The sequence below is a fragment of the Sminthopsis crassicaudata genome, chromosome 2, assembly GCF_048593235.1.
Source record: "Sminthopsis crassicaudata isolate SCR6 chromosome 2, ASM4859323v1, whole genome shotgun sequence".
Lineage (NCBI taxonomy): Eukaryota > Metazoa > Chordata > Mammalia > Dasyuromorphia > Dasyuridae > Sminthopsis > Sminthopsis crassicaudata.
Window position 1 is genome coordinate 177,161,050 of NC_133618.1, and position 15,900 is coordinate 177,176,949.

General features: G+C 33.6%; 1 protein-coding gene across 8 annotated transcripts in view; it reads left to right on the forward strand.

The window, feature by feature from the left end:
- GPCPD1 (glycerophosphocholine phosphodiesterase 1) overlaps positions 1 to 15,900 on the forward strand; it is a 102,256-nt gene that overhangs the window by 60,569 nt on the left and 25,787 nt on the right. For 4 of the 8 annotated variants that reach the window (XR_012486094.1, XR_012486093.1, XM_074287916.1 and 1 more), the window contains exons 16-20: positions 1,121 to 1,186; positions 2,063 to 2,199; positions 9,224 to 9,359; positions 9,555 to 9,715; positions 10,467 to 10,506. Coding sequence is in view for 6 of the 8 variants with exons in the window: in XM_074287916.1 (XP_074144017.1) it covers positions 1,121 to 1,186; positions 2,063 to 2,199; positions 9,224 to 9,359; positions 9,555 to 9,715; positions 10,467 to 10,506 (540 nt within the window). In the remaining 2 variants the exon portion in view is untranslated. Of the gene's footprint in view, positions 1 to 1,120; positions 1,187 to 2,062; positions 2,200 to 9,223; positions 9,360 to 9,554; positions 9,716 to 10,466; positions 11,939 to 15,900 lie in introns of those variants that run through there. The other 4 variants (XM_074287918.1, XM_074287917.1, XM_074287921.1 and 1 more) reach the window with 1 other exon arrangement.

Sequence of the window (15,900 nt, forward strand, 5' to 3'; positions counted from 1 at the left end):
AATTAATTAATATTTCTAAAACACAGTGTCTGGCATATACTAGGGAATTAATACATGTTTATTCTACACCCCATCCCCCTTTCCTCTTTCTCTTACATACATGAATTAAATATATACAAAGTAATTTCAAGAGGGAGAGTGAATTAATATTTGGGATGGTAGGAAAGAATCATATTAAAAAGAAGCTGGCACCTACATTTTGAAGGAAACTAATATTCTAAAAGGTAGAAGTGAATAGAGAACATAAAGTTATTCATAAAGTTCTTTCTGATTTGTTGAGAAGGATGTGGCATAGAAAGTATGAGTAGAATGAATAAGTGGAGAATATGATGGAGAATCTCCTTAAGAAAGCTAAGATGACTGTCAGATAGTAGTAAGAACCCAATTGATGAGGCAGCTAGATGGTGCAGTGGATAGAACAGCAGTGCTGAAGTCAGAAGGACCCGAATTCAAATCTAGTCTTAGACACTTAATACTTCCTAGCTGTGTGATCCTGGGCAAGCCACTTAACCTAAATTGCCACAGCAAAAAAACAAAAACAAAAAAAATTGATGTTAGAATATGAATTAATAATTTACCTGCTAAGTAAAAATTATCACTTTCCCCATTAGCACTTAGTAGCTTCTGAGTGAAGCAAAGAAGGTTGAATGAGAATATTGAGAATAAGAATTTAAATTTGGTTAGACATAACTGGTGGTCTGTTGCCAGGTAATACATTAGGCAGTGAGGTCATACAGTGATAGAGCATATAGCCTGGAGTCAAGAAGACTTCAAAACCATCCTTAGACACCTTTAAACTGAAGGACTCTAGACAAGTCACTTAACCTTTCTTTCTTCAGTATCATCATCTGTAAAATAGAAATCAAAGCATCTACACCTTAGGATTGTATAAGGATAAATGAATTAATAACCAAACTCTTTATAAACCTTATAGGCCTATGTAAAATGTTGGCAGTAATTATATAAGCCCAGTAAAAATGGTACTTGCTGCAGCATAAAATTTAAAATAATACTTTAATTTTTTTTCTATTCTTTTTTACTTTTATTCTATTCTTTTGGTAATACTTATTTCTTTTTCTTTATCCTATATTCTCCTACCCCCTTAAATTTTTTTTTTTAGGTTTTAGAGGCTTTGCCAGAGAATGTTGGATTTAACATTGAAATAAAATGGATTTGCCAACAAAGAGTAAGTAAATTTCATACCTTTATAGTCTTTGGGTTATATTTGCAATATTATAAATGACTATTGTGCAAGTGGAGTTATTTTATTTTAGCATAAAGAAAATATATTGAACTTCTTTATCAATACACACATTAATATATTGGTATATTAATAACTGTACTTAAAACATGATACATTTTCTATTGAACACAATATGATATTAATGTTTGTCAGAGATGGCCTTAAACAAGATTTATATTCAATTGTCCTTAAGGTCTTTCCTCACAATTTGACCAAAGCTGGATAACACCTTATCTGTTAAACTCTGCTTTACTTCTAGTCAAAATTTACTTCTTTCACAAGAGCTTTGCTTTTATAAGTTGCAGAACTTGGCAGTGAATTAACCACTAAAAATTAATTCGCTCATATTACAAAATACCTTTATTCATTTACATGAATGGAAGATTGAGAATCATGATATCAAAAAAGAAAGATAAACAGGGAAATAAATGTTTTGTTCATTGTAGCCACTTGGAAATTTTCAAACATCAGTTGGTTATTTGACCTACTATACGTGTAGGATTGATGGTGGTTATCCTAATAGGTACTCAATATTTCTAGAATAATATTACATTTTCAGCACACTTCAGTGCTCCCTAGATTCTTGAAAATGTTTGCAGTATTTCAAATAACTTTTGATAACATTATGTGAATATTTGTGTGTGTGTGCGTATATGTATGTATGTGTGAGATAAGAACCAATGAATGATGAATATACCTTGTTATTTTTTTAAAATAAAGATTTTTTTCTTGTCAACTTTATTTTTTTAAGTGAAAATGACTGAACCATTAGGAAATATGAATTGTTCTAATTTAGTTCAACATACTTTTTTCATCTAGGATGGAATATGGGATGGCAATTTATCAGCATTTTTTGACATGAACATGTTCTTGGATATAATTTTAAAGACTGTTTTAGAAAAGTCTGGAAATAGAAGAATTATATTTTCTTCATTTGATCCAGATGTCTGCACAATGTAAGTAATATAATTCTTATATCATAATTTAAGTAATATAATTCTTATATCATAATTTTAACCCCAGTTTGGTGGAAAGCTAAAGCACCTTTGTATCTGGTCTTCCTTTTCCATTCCTCCACAATTTCTCAATCCTTTTTATTTGGGGAAATAAACACAAATGGAAGGAGGAATGAAGAAAGTAGAAAGTATCTCTAAAAGATTTTGCATTTGTGTAGACATGGGTAAGTGTAATTAAAACTACCAAAAAAAAAAAGCATTGTAATACTTTTCTATTTTTTAGCTTTCTTGTCAATAATGAAACAAATATAAGCTATATTTGCTACCTGCTTTACCTCCTTCCTCTCCTCCCCCCCCCCAAAAAAAATAAATATGGCTTAAACAAAGCCTGAGTATTGCATACTAGTAGTACTGTTTTTCATATCCCTCTAAATTCACTCTTGGGAATACAGTTATAGGGAGGCTAATGGATTAGAATGTCTGAAATGAGGGAAAAAATGGGTTCTGAAGGAATGAGGTGAGAAGAGGAATATGCATAACAGAACATTATGATTAGAGAAGAGTTTCAGCATTGACGAACATAAAAGTGATGTAGTTATTATTGATGATGATCTCTTAAGATATAACCATTTCAGAAATGACTAAGATTGAGCAAAGATATAGTTCATATTGAAGTGTGAGAGCAAGATTAAGGATAATATGGAAGACTGAACTTATTAAATAGCTTCATAAAGAAAAAAGGATAAGCAGTCTTCAGGGCGTAGATCACTTGAGCAAAGATTTAAATAGGATGGTGTAAGTGAATGGGGTTATGTTATTTAATAGCCAATTGAAGGCAATAAGTTCACTTTTAAAATATTAAATGAAATCTGTCTTTAAAGTCTGAAATTTTCTCCTGTGATCATAACGTATTTTTCCTTTTTTATTTCATGCCTATACATCTTTACTTGCTTTTTCTTTCCCATTCCTAATAAAGACCAACCTTTTTCTCTAGTCTTTTTCTGGCGCTTTCTCTAATTATTCCTTTTGTTAAGTCCATTGTATTATCTCAAGTGATCAGTCTATTTTTTCTTTTAACAGCTAGCTTTCTAGAATATCATCTCACTTAAGTTGCCTACCACCATTTAGCTCTTTCCATTCTGATTTCTGGGAATATCTTCTTTCCAAGAAATATTTTAACTTCTAAGTACTTTTTCTCTCCTTTCTGTTCCTTACCTCCCTTCAGCTTTAGATAACACTTTTTTAGGAATGCTCATTCGTTCATCATTCCTAACAAAGAATATCCTCTAATCTGTGTAATCTTATAAGTGGCTCCTCTTATCTTCATTTAGTGATCTCACTTAATTTCCATTGGTTTAATTGATATTTTTATACCTAAATATAACTATCCCTTATTAGTTGATTTGTATTACCAGTTACCTGTTACCTACCTAATTACTGACCATTCCCTTGGCATTTCAAATTTGCCATATCCAAAATGAAACTAATCATCTTTCTGCCTAAATCCCACTTCTTCCTGAAACTTTTTGGTGAAGATCTTTAAGCCACATAAGATCATATCTTCATATTTTCACATCTCCTTACTTATCATTTACCCACTTGAGTTGGATAGGACCTCAGTGGCCGTTAAGTGCAGCCATACCTAACCAACTAACCAGCAGTCAGTAAGTATTTACTTTGTGCCAGAAAAGTTCTGGGAATTCAGTTAAGAGGCAAAAACAACTTAATCCCTCCAAATTTTCCTCTATATATTGCTGACACTTGGGTACACTTTGTTTTAAAGACCTATAGTCATTATCTTATATGAGGCCATATTTTTCTTACAGAGACCTAAAACATCTCCTTTTTGCATCTTTTACCTATTTCTCCTATTTCTTCCTTTTTAGACCAAACAGTACAAGTTTTTATTCCTTATTTGTGTGCCAACTTGAGATTCTTTGAAGATAATAATCATGTTCTTTCTAAATCTTCTCTTCATACTACAGTTCCTATTTTCTTCATCTCCTTTATATTTCAGTCTGATTTGGTCTATGTGTTGATCTCATTGTTCTTCACAAATTTTAGTTGTCTTTCTATATATATGTACACACACACATACACACACACACAGATATACACATATACACACACACACAGTTTGACCTAGAGAATATAGTAGTTCCTATTGGCTCCTTACTCTTAAAAACTTTGTCATTCTTAATGCAGCCTAATATTGCATTGAAGTTGTTGCTTGCCATATCATACCATTGTCTCATTGAGCTTATGGTTCACTGAAACCTCCTGACATAGGTGTACTCTGATGGGGAGGGGAAAAGATATGATAATATGAGTCATGAATGAGTGTGCTAGCATATTCTACTTGTACACTGCGCATGCCTATTTCCTCTAATCTTTTCAGACAAGTGTGTCTAATCACATCTCTCCTATCTTATACCTGTGAAGTTAATTTTGTGAACTTAATTTCAACAAGCAATTTGAATTTTAAAAGAAAAATGTCATATTGGGAAGAACAACAGTATATGTATAAGGAGCGATACATGAATTACAGATAAATAAATTGGACCATAATGATGTCAAGATACCCTTGAGAGGAGGACATTAAGAATAGGGAGTTGTCAGTAATGTTAAAGGCTACACAAAGTCTAAGAAGACTTGAAAGAGGTAATCAGGTTTAGCAGTGAAGACATAACTGGTAATTCTGGAGAGAGCAGTTTTAATCAAGCAGCATAGTCAGAAACTGGAAAGGAAAGGATGGAGAAGAAAAGTGAGTAACAGATCATAGGTTGTATTTTTTTATTTTTGGGGGTGGATGAGATATAATATATTTATCTCTATTGAAATTCATCATAATTTAAGTTTAGTATTTTAGCCTTTCAGAATCTTTTTGAATCCTGTTTTACAGGATGTTTACTATCCTTCTTAACTCAGCATCATTGGTAGATTTGAAAAGTATTCCATCCTTGTTTTAATCTAAGCTGTTAGTTAAAATGTGAATTAACAATGGATCAAGCATAGATCTGAGACAACTCATTGGAAAGCTTGCAAGTTAATGTTGGATCATTAATGTTTCCCCTTTTGTTTGGCCATTCAACCAATCAGAAATTAGCCAATTACCAAATGGTAAATACCTTCCATGGTCAGGCACAGTGCTAGGAATACAAAAAGAAAAATGTTTAAGTTTCTTAAATTTTAGTTACTTCAAAGAACATTAGTGAAGGCAACATGCATGCATATAAGTATATACAAAATAAATATAAAGACATTCCTGAGGGGGGTAGGTCTTAGGGAATTGGAAGAAATTATGAAGGGTTTCATATAAAAAAGGCTACAGCACTTGAGGTGAACTTTGAAGGAACTGGGGAATTCTAAGAAGTAGAAGTTAGAAGGAATGCATGTTAACCATGGGGTATATAGCCAATGCAAAGACATGGAGTGTTTTATGTTATGTGAAGAGCAGCAAAAAGGCTGGGCTGAATGGGCAATGGGCTGAATGGGCAATAGATTCATGTATAAAGTTGTTGAAAAAAAATTATAAATGTGTGTGTGTATATATATATATATATATATATATATATTTTTTTTTTTTTTTTTTTTTTTTTTTTTTTGAATGAGGACTGAGGACTTTAAAAGCCATCAGAGGAGTTTATTTGATTTTAAAGGCAATAGGGAGCTCTTGGAGCTTACTGAGAAGGGCATTGTCATGGTAATATTTATAATTTAGGAAAATTGTTTTTATAGTTGTATGGAGAATAAATTGTATTTGAAGTAAATAGGAGGCTATTGCAGTATTTCAGGAGAGAAGGGTAATGAGGGCCTGAGCTAGAGACCATATGAGTCAGTAGAAGGAGACTTATGTGAAAGACATAGTTTGACAATTGGTTTGTTATGTGGAGTGAGGTGTAAAGTAAATTGTTGAAGATAATGACAGCATTGAGGACTTTAGTGACAGGAAGAATGGTAAAGTCCTCAACAGAAATAGGGAATCCTAACTTACTATATATATTGTATTATAATTTAGCTAACATTTCTCCTTTTTTATAAGAAAAATAAGACTTTTAAATAATTTGCTAAAATCTAAATAAATTATGACTATAACATTCTTGTAATTCTTTCTAAAAAAAAAAAAAAAAAAAAAAGACACAAAGCTAGTTTTTGAGGAAGAAGCTTGTCCCAAAGAAGTCATGTTGGCTCTTTAAATCTTCACTTCCCTTTCTATTTAGTGATGTTTCTTAAAAATGCTTTGGCTATATATGTAAGTATGAGTGCTAGCGCCTTGAATCTTCCATCCCTGCTGGGTGCAGCATGTCTTCTAAGAAAAAACTGCTGAGGGCCAAGTCTGGAATCTCTTATTTGCACCAAAGGAGCACTTCCATCTCTTCCAGCACAAGACAATTTCCATGTCTTGCTGTTAATCCAATCTCCCAGTTGGGATGTGGAAAACCTCTAGTACAAAGAAGAACTCCTTCCCTCTGACTTTAAAACCTCCCATGTACTGCTATACTTTTTGAAGGTGGAAGAGTGGCATCCTCCAATCAAAGATAAACATTCTCATACCTGGTCATAATTTTTCACATCCGAATGATCCTGAATTCCTAATGATTCACATCAAAAATCTCATTACATACCTCCTGCCACCCGATGCCTCAGTCCTATTCTCAATTTTTGTACTTCTCAGTTTCAACTCAATTTTACCCAGTTACTCATTGTGTCTTCTGAAATGCCTGCTCCATAGGAAACAAGCCTCCCTTATCTTAAATTTTTTCTTCTCTCACTTCTTTCGTCTACTAGTGATTATTACTAAGACTTGTCTCCCCTCAGATGGCACAGCTTTCCCTGCCACTCCTTTTCATGGTAGTTGTACCTTTACTTACTCTGCTCGCAGCCCACTCATCAAGCAGGGGAGAGGAAATACCCCCTGCTTCTTCCAAGTTCTCCCCCATACTTTTATCATTTAGTAGTTTTGAGGTTTATGTGACTCAAAATTGTAATATCTTGTTTATAAAACCTCAAATCACTCTTTCCTTCCTTAGAGAATTTGGTTTTTGATTTTTGCTATCATCCACAAAGGTACCAGCTCCATATTCAAGAATTCTGAAATCCTCTTATCTGATTATAATCTATTGACCTTTCTTCTCTCCCTCTATTTCCCCTTATAAAATCCTACTCTTCATCTCTGTCATGGCTTCCAATCCCTTGACCTCTCAAATCTCTCCTGGACCATCTCTCTCTGTACTAACCACCCTTTCCTCTTCTTTTCTTCTCCCTTTCTTAACCGCATTTCAACTCTACACTGTCATCTCTTCTTGAATCTCTAGCCTTTTTATATTGTCAATTACATCCGGCCAACCCCCAATCTTCAGTCATTCCTGCTATTCATTACTTTTATTCTATACACGTGGTGCTGAATTTTCTCAGTCCTCATTCTTCTTGACCACTTTATAGTCTTTGACAATGCTGATCACTTTCTCTTTGATTTTCTTTTCTCATGGTGATCTCCTTCATGTTTTCTTTTCTCTAGATTGATAAAACACCCCTTTTCCCTGATTCTTTATTTACTTATCTGACCATTGTTTCTATGTCTCTTTTGCTGGATTCTTATTCAGATCACATCTGTAATCAGAGGATATCCCTTAGGATTCTCTTCTGAATCCTCTGTACTACTTCACTTGGTATCTTCATCAGTTCCCAAAATTTAATTACCTTCTCTATGCTGATGATTCTCAAATCAGTCTTTTGCTGACCTCTAGTCTCAAACCAAGAGCCTTTCAGATATTTCAGACTGGATATCCAGTAGACATTTTAAACTCAGACCATCTCACACACCCTCCCTATCATTGTAGAAGGCAACATCTTCCTGGTTCTTCAGACTTGCACACTCGAAGTTATCCTTGACTCTTCTTTATTACCTACATCCAAGGCCTATGATTTCACCTTTGCAACATCTCTTAAATATGCTCCTCTCTTTCTCTGATACTGTCATCACTTTAGTGTATGCTTTTATCCTTTCATGTTCAGATTATTGCAATTGTCTGCTGCTGAGTCTCCTGCTGTAAGATTCTCCTAACTCCAAACCATTTACCAATTAAATTTATTTTCCTCAAGCATAGGTCTGATTATGTCACAGCATTACCCCCAATAAATTTCAGTGTCTGGGTCTTTTTTGCCTCCAAGATCAAATATAAATGTTCAGCTTCTGAAAGCCCTTCTTAACTAAGTCCACTTTTCTAGTCTTCCTCTTATACCTTAACTTCCCAACATGTACTCTTGAATCCAATGACATGTACTCTTGAATCCAATGACACTGACCTATTCCACAAAGAAAACATTCTGTCTCTCAGCTCTGGGGACCTTGTCTGTTGACCATGTTTGAAACACTCTTCCTTCTTTTTTTGTGACTGCTGAATGACTTGATTTCCTGTACCAGTGAAAATCTTGCCTTCTACAGGAACCCTTTCTTTCTTAACTCCTCTTACTTGTGTAGGTTCTTCCTTTTGTTAATTACTCCTATTTTGTGTATTACTTACTTTTTATATATTGTTTTACATATTGTCTTCTCCATTAGATTATAAGTTCCTTGAAGTCAATCTTTTGCCTCTTTTGGTGTCCCCAGAACATAGCATAATGCCTGAATTAATATCAGGTGCTTAATGTTTATTGATTATGTGCCTTCTTGTTCTGTGACTTGATTGTGTCCTCATACCTCTATAAGGAATCCTCTCAGTAAACTAGAAGGCTCCTCAGTTGTTGATGTTAAGTAGACACTACAATCAAAAGTTTGGAGGTAGTGACATAGTTGATTAATTGGAAAATGAAGAGACTAAAAACAAGGTCGCCAAAATAGACCTTTATTAAAAATAGAAGTTTATTAAAATAGACAAGAGTGAAGAATTGAAAGCTTTATATTAATGTGTGAGTAGAGAAAGGAACCAAAGATACTGTCTTACAGCTTGAAGATATTGTCATGTCTTACTATTTGTAAGACATCTTGTCTTATTATTTGATAAATGTTAACTCTCTGTTACAGGATTCGACACAAGCAAAACAAATATCCTGTTTTGTTTTTGACTCAAGGAAAAACTGGTGCTTATCCTCAACTCATGGATCTAAGATCTAGAACAATTTCCATTGCAATGAGTTTTGCACAATTTGAAAATTTGCTGGTAAGTTAAGGTTTAATTTTAAGGGGTTTGAGAGAAAAAATATCTAAAATAATCCTAATTTAAATTAACTCTGACTGGAAAGTACTTGAATGAGAATAATTAGGATTTCTATTATGCAATTCAAGTATAGAAAATTATAGACTTAAACGTATAATGGATATTTTTATTATTTCTTATTAACTTTTTTCTTTCTAGGGAATAAATGCACATAGTGAAGAACTTCTTAGGAATCCGTCATATATTGATGAAGCTAGATCTAAGGGCTTAGTAATATTTTGTTGGGGTGATGATACCAATGATCCTGAAAACAGAAGGAAGCTGAGAGAATTTGGTGTTCATGGCTTAATCTATGACAGGTATTACATGTTTTATGGAAAATTTCCCTGTAACTTAGTCATAGTTTCTTATATTGAAATAAGTTTAAAAGTACAATTAAATATATATTTTATTCTAAGATATATTAAGTGTCTTTTGTGGTCATTCTACCAAGGTTAGAATAAAATATTCTACCTATGAAAAAAAAGTTGTCCAATCTAATGAAATTAGAATATTAATTGGGGAAGGCTATTTAATTTTTTTTATGCTTACTTTGTATATGAATTTAGATTCTGTTAAAGTCTAGAACCTGAAGTTTCCAATACTTCATTCAGTGTAGAATAATGGAAACAGAGGAAAAAGTTTAATAAACCAGTATGAAGTCAACAATTGTCTTATTTGAGATGCCAAGAAGGCTATTAAAAAGAATAAACTTATTGGTGACTTAAAAAAAAAACTTTTAGAGAGTATACCTACTATTTTCAGAAGCTGCTACTTCTCAAGTCAACTATCATGAAGCTTGTAAAGAAATTGATACGTATTGGTAAAGTTTAGAATCTCTTTTGCAGTATAGAGTTTAATCTGTTATTTGATGCATTGCTACTGAGTATATTTGAATTTGCTAAAGGGAACATAAATATCCTAAAATTTTAGAATTATAGACTTTTCCTCCAAGAAAATGAATTTTTTAAATTTCCAGAAGTATTTATAATTGAGTTTTACTAAAAGTTGTTAAACAGTGCAAATCATTGTCATAATGGTTTTATTTGTGTTTGTTTTTTACCTTTATAGGATATATGATTCGATGCCTGAACAGCCAAATATATTCCAGGTAGAGCAGCTGGAGCGTCTAAAGAAAGAATTACCAGAGCTCAGGAGTTGCACATGCCCCACTATTAGCCATTTTTCCCATGCACAGCATGTGTGTGTATGTAGGCCCCCCCAAAGCTAACAGCTAACTTAAAAATGCTTAATCCTTTATTGCACAGAGAGGCCTTTTAAGGTCATGTACTACTACTTGGGATATGTAGTTTTTCATCATTCAGCACTGCTTATGCCTTTTGGTTTTCTCAGTCCAAATGAAGCAATAATTAAGTATTTTACTTATTACTATTTACTACAGTTCTTGCTAGAATTTCAAATATTCTTGGCCAGGTATAATTTCTAGAGTCTCCACTTATAAGAAAAAAAAAAATTAAGTGGCTGTCATAAACCTCGGAAAAAAAAAAATTCACATTTTAAACATTTTTAAATTAAAAGAGTAGCACTTTGGAATCTAAAGATATTAACATGCTTGTTCTAAGTTTTTGTTTTATGAGATCTAAGATGATTATCAGAAAATGACTATGCATTAATTATACCTGACCATGAAAAAAATAAGTACCTCAAATGCATGCATTTGCACTGGTGGTTCCAACTGCACAAATATTTGTGCCATCTGTACATGTTTCTTATGTAGATTGTTATACATATAAACCATTTTTGTTAAGTATGAACCTTGAGGCTGCTGCCATTTTCCCACTCTGCCAGATATATGCCTGTGTAAAAAGTCTTGGGGTAAAAAAGTGAATTTGTATAACATCTCTAATAGTTGTTTTGCATCAACTTGTCATATTTTAAATGCAGCAGATAATTTAATATCTAATATATGAATGAGTCATTGAAGACATTTCTGCAGCTTTAAAAAAAGTATTGCACATATCTTAAGTGAAACATCACATGATGTATAAATTCTACTGAATGCATGCTTCAGGTTTTAAGCATGGAATTATTCATGTTTACCATAAGTCCTTGCATCCTGTGGTGCTAGGTAAGTGTGAGAAGGTGATAAGGACTAAAATAAAAATTTTTTGTTGCCGAAAAATAAGCCTATTTGTAGGCAATTTAAATTTTGCTACCATTTAAAGTGTGTCTTACTATTACAGACAGTTCTCGCTTTATGTGAATTCACATTATTCAAATTCAACTGCCAGACAGTGGGACTCCAGAACCTCAGGCAGCATCAGGGGCAGTGGTGGGTGGCAGGGGTTCTCTGCCCCAGACACTGAAGCCCATCAGGGTGCAGGGGCCCAGGCACTGGGCCATGTGGAGTTCTCCCAGTAGGAGGGGGAAGACTGCAGAGTGGTCAACTTATCAATTGAGAACTGACTTGTACCTATTACATGCCGTTAGCTCTTGGGATGTGTATGTGTGCGTGCATGTGTGTGCGTGTGTGTATGTTAGAAGTTGTCTCCAAATGAAATAATAAATGTCCTGAAATCTCAGCTCTGTATTCATTGGTTAATATATATCATGTATAATTTATTCATAAATGTCATGTATAAGCTTTTCCTACATATGTATGCATGTTCTTAGATTGATATTTCTAAGATTTTTTCATTGGTAGGAGATTGTTAAGAGACAACTGTAACTTATGTGTTACTATATGATAAATGACAGATTTATTTCATTATAAAATATTTCAAGAAGATATTGTTTTCATAGATTCTGTTTCATGGAAATTCTATGAAAGCAAATTGAAAATCTGAGTGTCTGTCTCTGAAGGACATGTCTTACCTTGCACTTAGTTATTTTCTCTGTATTATTTGATGTCCAGGATTTATGCAAAAGAATATACTGACTATAGTTAAGATTCAGTTAAAATTTAGGGAAAAAACTAATTATAAAAGAAAAATTTGTTTTCATTATAAAATCTAAAACATCCTATTTTCATTTATTAGCATTTTATCATTGGAAGTATTTTAGATAATTTAATTTTCTGTGAAGGGATGCTATAGATAGTATTTTAAAATTGATTTGTACTTAAGGAAACTTTTAGTCAAGATTTTTTTTTTTCTTTTTTAATGTAGCATAAAATTACCATGCCATAATTTAGCTCAGGTTTTTGGGTCAATGGACGCTTTTATTATCTGCTAGGCATACAAAGAGATTCCAAAACATGGTCTTTTTTCATTCTTATGGGGGAAAATAACATACAAAAAACTGAATATAGAAAATATTTTCACTGTCAAGGTAATTTCAGAAATAAGGCATCTAACAGCTATTGGAGAGCTGAGCTTCAAAGATTTCCTTTAAAAGGTGGGCTTTGAGTAATCCTGAAGGAGCAGAGATAAGGAGTGAGAACATTCTAGGTATGGAATATAACCTGTGACATGGAGTCACCATAAATGGAGTAAGGCAGTGGAATGGTGTTTGAGAGGAACAGCAGGAAAGTACTTGACTCAAAGTGTATATAGAAGAAGAATATAAGCATTTATATAGCACTTGATAGCCATAACAACTATACAAGGGAAGTGCTATTTTTATCCCCATTTTGCAATTGAGGAAACTGAGGCAGGCAGGTTAAATGATTTGCTCAGAGAGTCACAGAACTAGTAAAATGAAACCAGAGTTTATCTCAGATCTAACTATATCTTCAGAGTCAGAGGTAGAAAAACTTTTACCAGCTGCTTCTCACAGAGTAGTAAATGAAAAGACTGGAAAAATAGAAACAAGCTGGGTTGTAAAATGTTTGAATGCTAAACATAGCATTTTAATGTTTCATTTTGGAAACAACAGGGATCTACTGGAATAGCAGTATTAGATTTTCCTAATCCCTTTGGCAGAATCAGTGGATTATAGTGGAGGAGACCTGAGACAGAGAAATTAACCAGAAAGCTGGTCATGATCCATGCAAGATGTAGTAAAGACTTAGACGGGAATTGCACTTGTGTGAATGGAAAGAACAACATGTATAGGAGAGCTGTAATAGTAGAAGCAAGGCCTGACAACATAATTGGCTATGTGTTATAAGGAATTTAAAATGAAAGGTTAGAACAAAGGATTTGAGGGAAAATGAGTTCTGTTTTATAAGTTTGTAACTTATGTGATTCTCGGATTCTGTTATGAGTCATGTTATGGGAAACTCTAGGTGAAAAGAAAAATTTAAATTTAAAGGAAATTAAGGAAAGAAAAGAGGTTGGAAGGATAGTAATTTTGCATTCAGAGGTGGTTAAGTAGAATTAAAATCACTGTTACCAATTTTTTTTTTTTTTTTTTTTTTTTTTTTAATGATAGGACAACACTTTTCTAACACCAAATTTATGATATCCTTCCTATGGGATATTCATTTGTAACTTTCTTTTCTCCTGTGTGCCTTCTATTATGGTAAGAGCTGGCGATAAAACCAAAAATGAAAATGGCATTTGTCTCATATGGTCTTATGTTCCATGAGGGAAGACAGCATCATTAAATCCCACCTCAGACACTACCTGTTTCTTCTTGGACAAATCTATCCTTCAAATTCCTTTATTTATTTATTTATTTCTATAATGAAGGAATTGGACTTGGCTAATACGATTTATTCCAGCTTTAAATCTATAATCCTGTTTCTAGACACTAGAATGTATAAAATATACATGCTTTAAGTTTTTAGGAGGAAAGCACTAGTAGTTGTGAGTAGCCTTCTTTTGTAGGTGGTAGTGTTTGAGCTCACTTTAGAAGGAAGCTGGGGATCCATTAGGAAAATTGAAGCATTCCAGGTATGAAGATAGCTAGAGATGTGTCATGTATGAGGAACAATGAGGAGCAATAAGGCTTTTTTTTGCCTCAGTTGTAGAATTCATAAAGGAGATTAATTTGAATTGGACTATCAGGATAAATTTGGAGAAGCTTGTAAAAAGCTTTGGATACCAAGCAGGATTTTATATTTGATCCTCTTCATTATAGGCTTACTATATCCCAGGAATTGTATTAAGTTCTGGGATACTAAAAGAGAGTTTCTTCCTTAAAAGAGTTTACAATCTAACAAGGAAGACAATAGGCAAACAAATATATACAGAGCAGGTTATATATATACAGGATAAATAGGAAATATTAAAAGCAGGAAAGTAGTAGAATTAAGGAGTTAGGGTAGGCTTCATATACAAGGTGAGATTTTAGTTGAGACTTTTAAGGAAGTGAGAGGTCAATATTTGGAGCAGAGGAGGGAGAGTATTCCAGACATGGAGGACTAACAGAAAATACCTGTAGTTGAGTGTCTTGTTTGTGGGGTACATAGGAGGCCATTGTCACTGGATCAAAGAGTTGGGGATTAAGATGGAAAAGTAGGAAGAGATTGAGTTATGAAGGACTTTGTTCCTGGAGGCAGTAGTCACTGGAATTCATTGAGTGACATAGTTAAACCTTCATTGGAATAGATAGAAACTTAAAGCAGACAAACCCACCAGCAGGTTTCTGCAGTACTTCAGGCATGAAATGATGAGGGATCTGCCCTAGAGTGGTAATAGTATCAAAGGAGAGGAAGGGGCATTTTTAAGAGATGTTGCAGAGGTAAAACCTACAGTCTTTGGCATCAAATTAAATATGGAAGTAAGAACTAGTAAGGAATCCAGGATTGACTCCTAGCTTGGGATTCTTGAGGTACTGGGAGGATGTGGTGCTACCCTCTACAGTAATAGGAAAGGTAGCTGGAGGTGAGACATTGGAGGTCAGCAGAGAGGTTGGGGCAGTAAAATAGGGAGCCACATGAATTTACTGAACAGTGTGGTAGCACAGTAAGACATACTTTAGGAAAATTGTATGGAGAATGGATTAGAATGGGGAGACTTGTAGGGAAAGTAAATTACTGCAGTGTTCTATATGGGGGGGAAGGAAAGTGGCTTTGTGCATGGAAAGAAGGTACATATGAGAGATAATGTGGAGCTAGAAATAGTAAGGTTTATTAATTGAATGGATAGGTGAGGTAATAAGAGGTGATGCTATCAAGGCTATGGATATGACCCTAGTTAATAATAGTAATAGAAAATTCAGAAGGCGATTAAGCTTGGAGGAGGAATGTGATTTCATACATAGGTATAGATGGTTAAGGTAACCCTTCTCAGCCTTTGTAAATAGTCTTCATGAATTGCTATGGTTGAACAATTTCATCACATGTTTGTGATCCCCTTTTTAAGGATAAGCCTCAGATTGGTTCTCCTCTGCAAAAGTCATTGCTATATTTATAAAAGAACTTTTACACTTTGTAGCCTTGCTAGAGCTTGCTTTCTAATGGCATGGTAATCACGAATGTATGGGAAATCAATAGGAAGCAGCATCAAAATGGGTCTTTCAGAGTGAAATCCATACTAACTGTCCTCTGAATTACTGAAATTTAACTTTGCCTAAAAACTTAATTTTTTGAATTAGCCAGCTTTTTCAAAGATTTTGGTATTTCCTTAGATTTTAATTTGAAATGGTAAGATTTTCG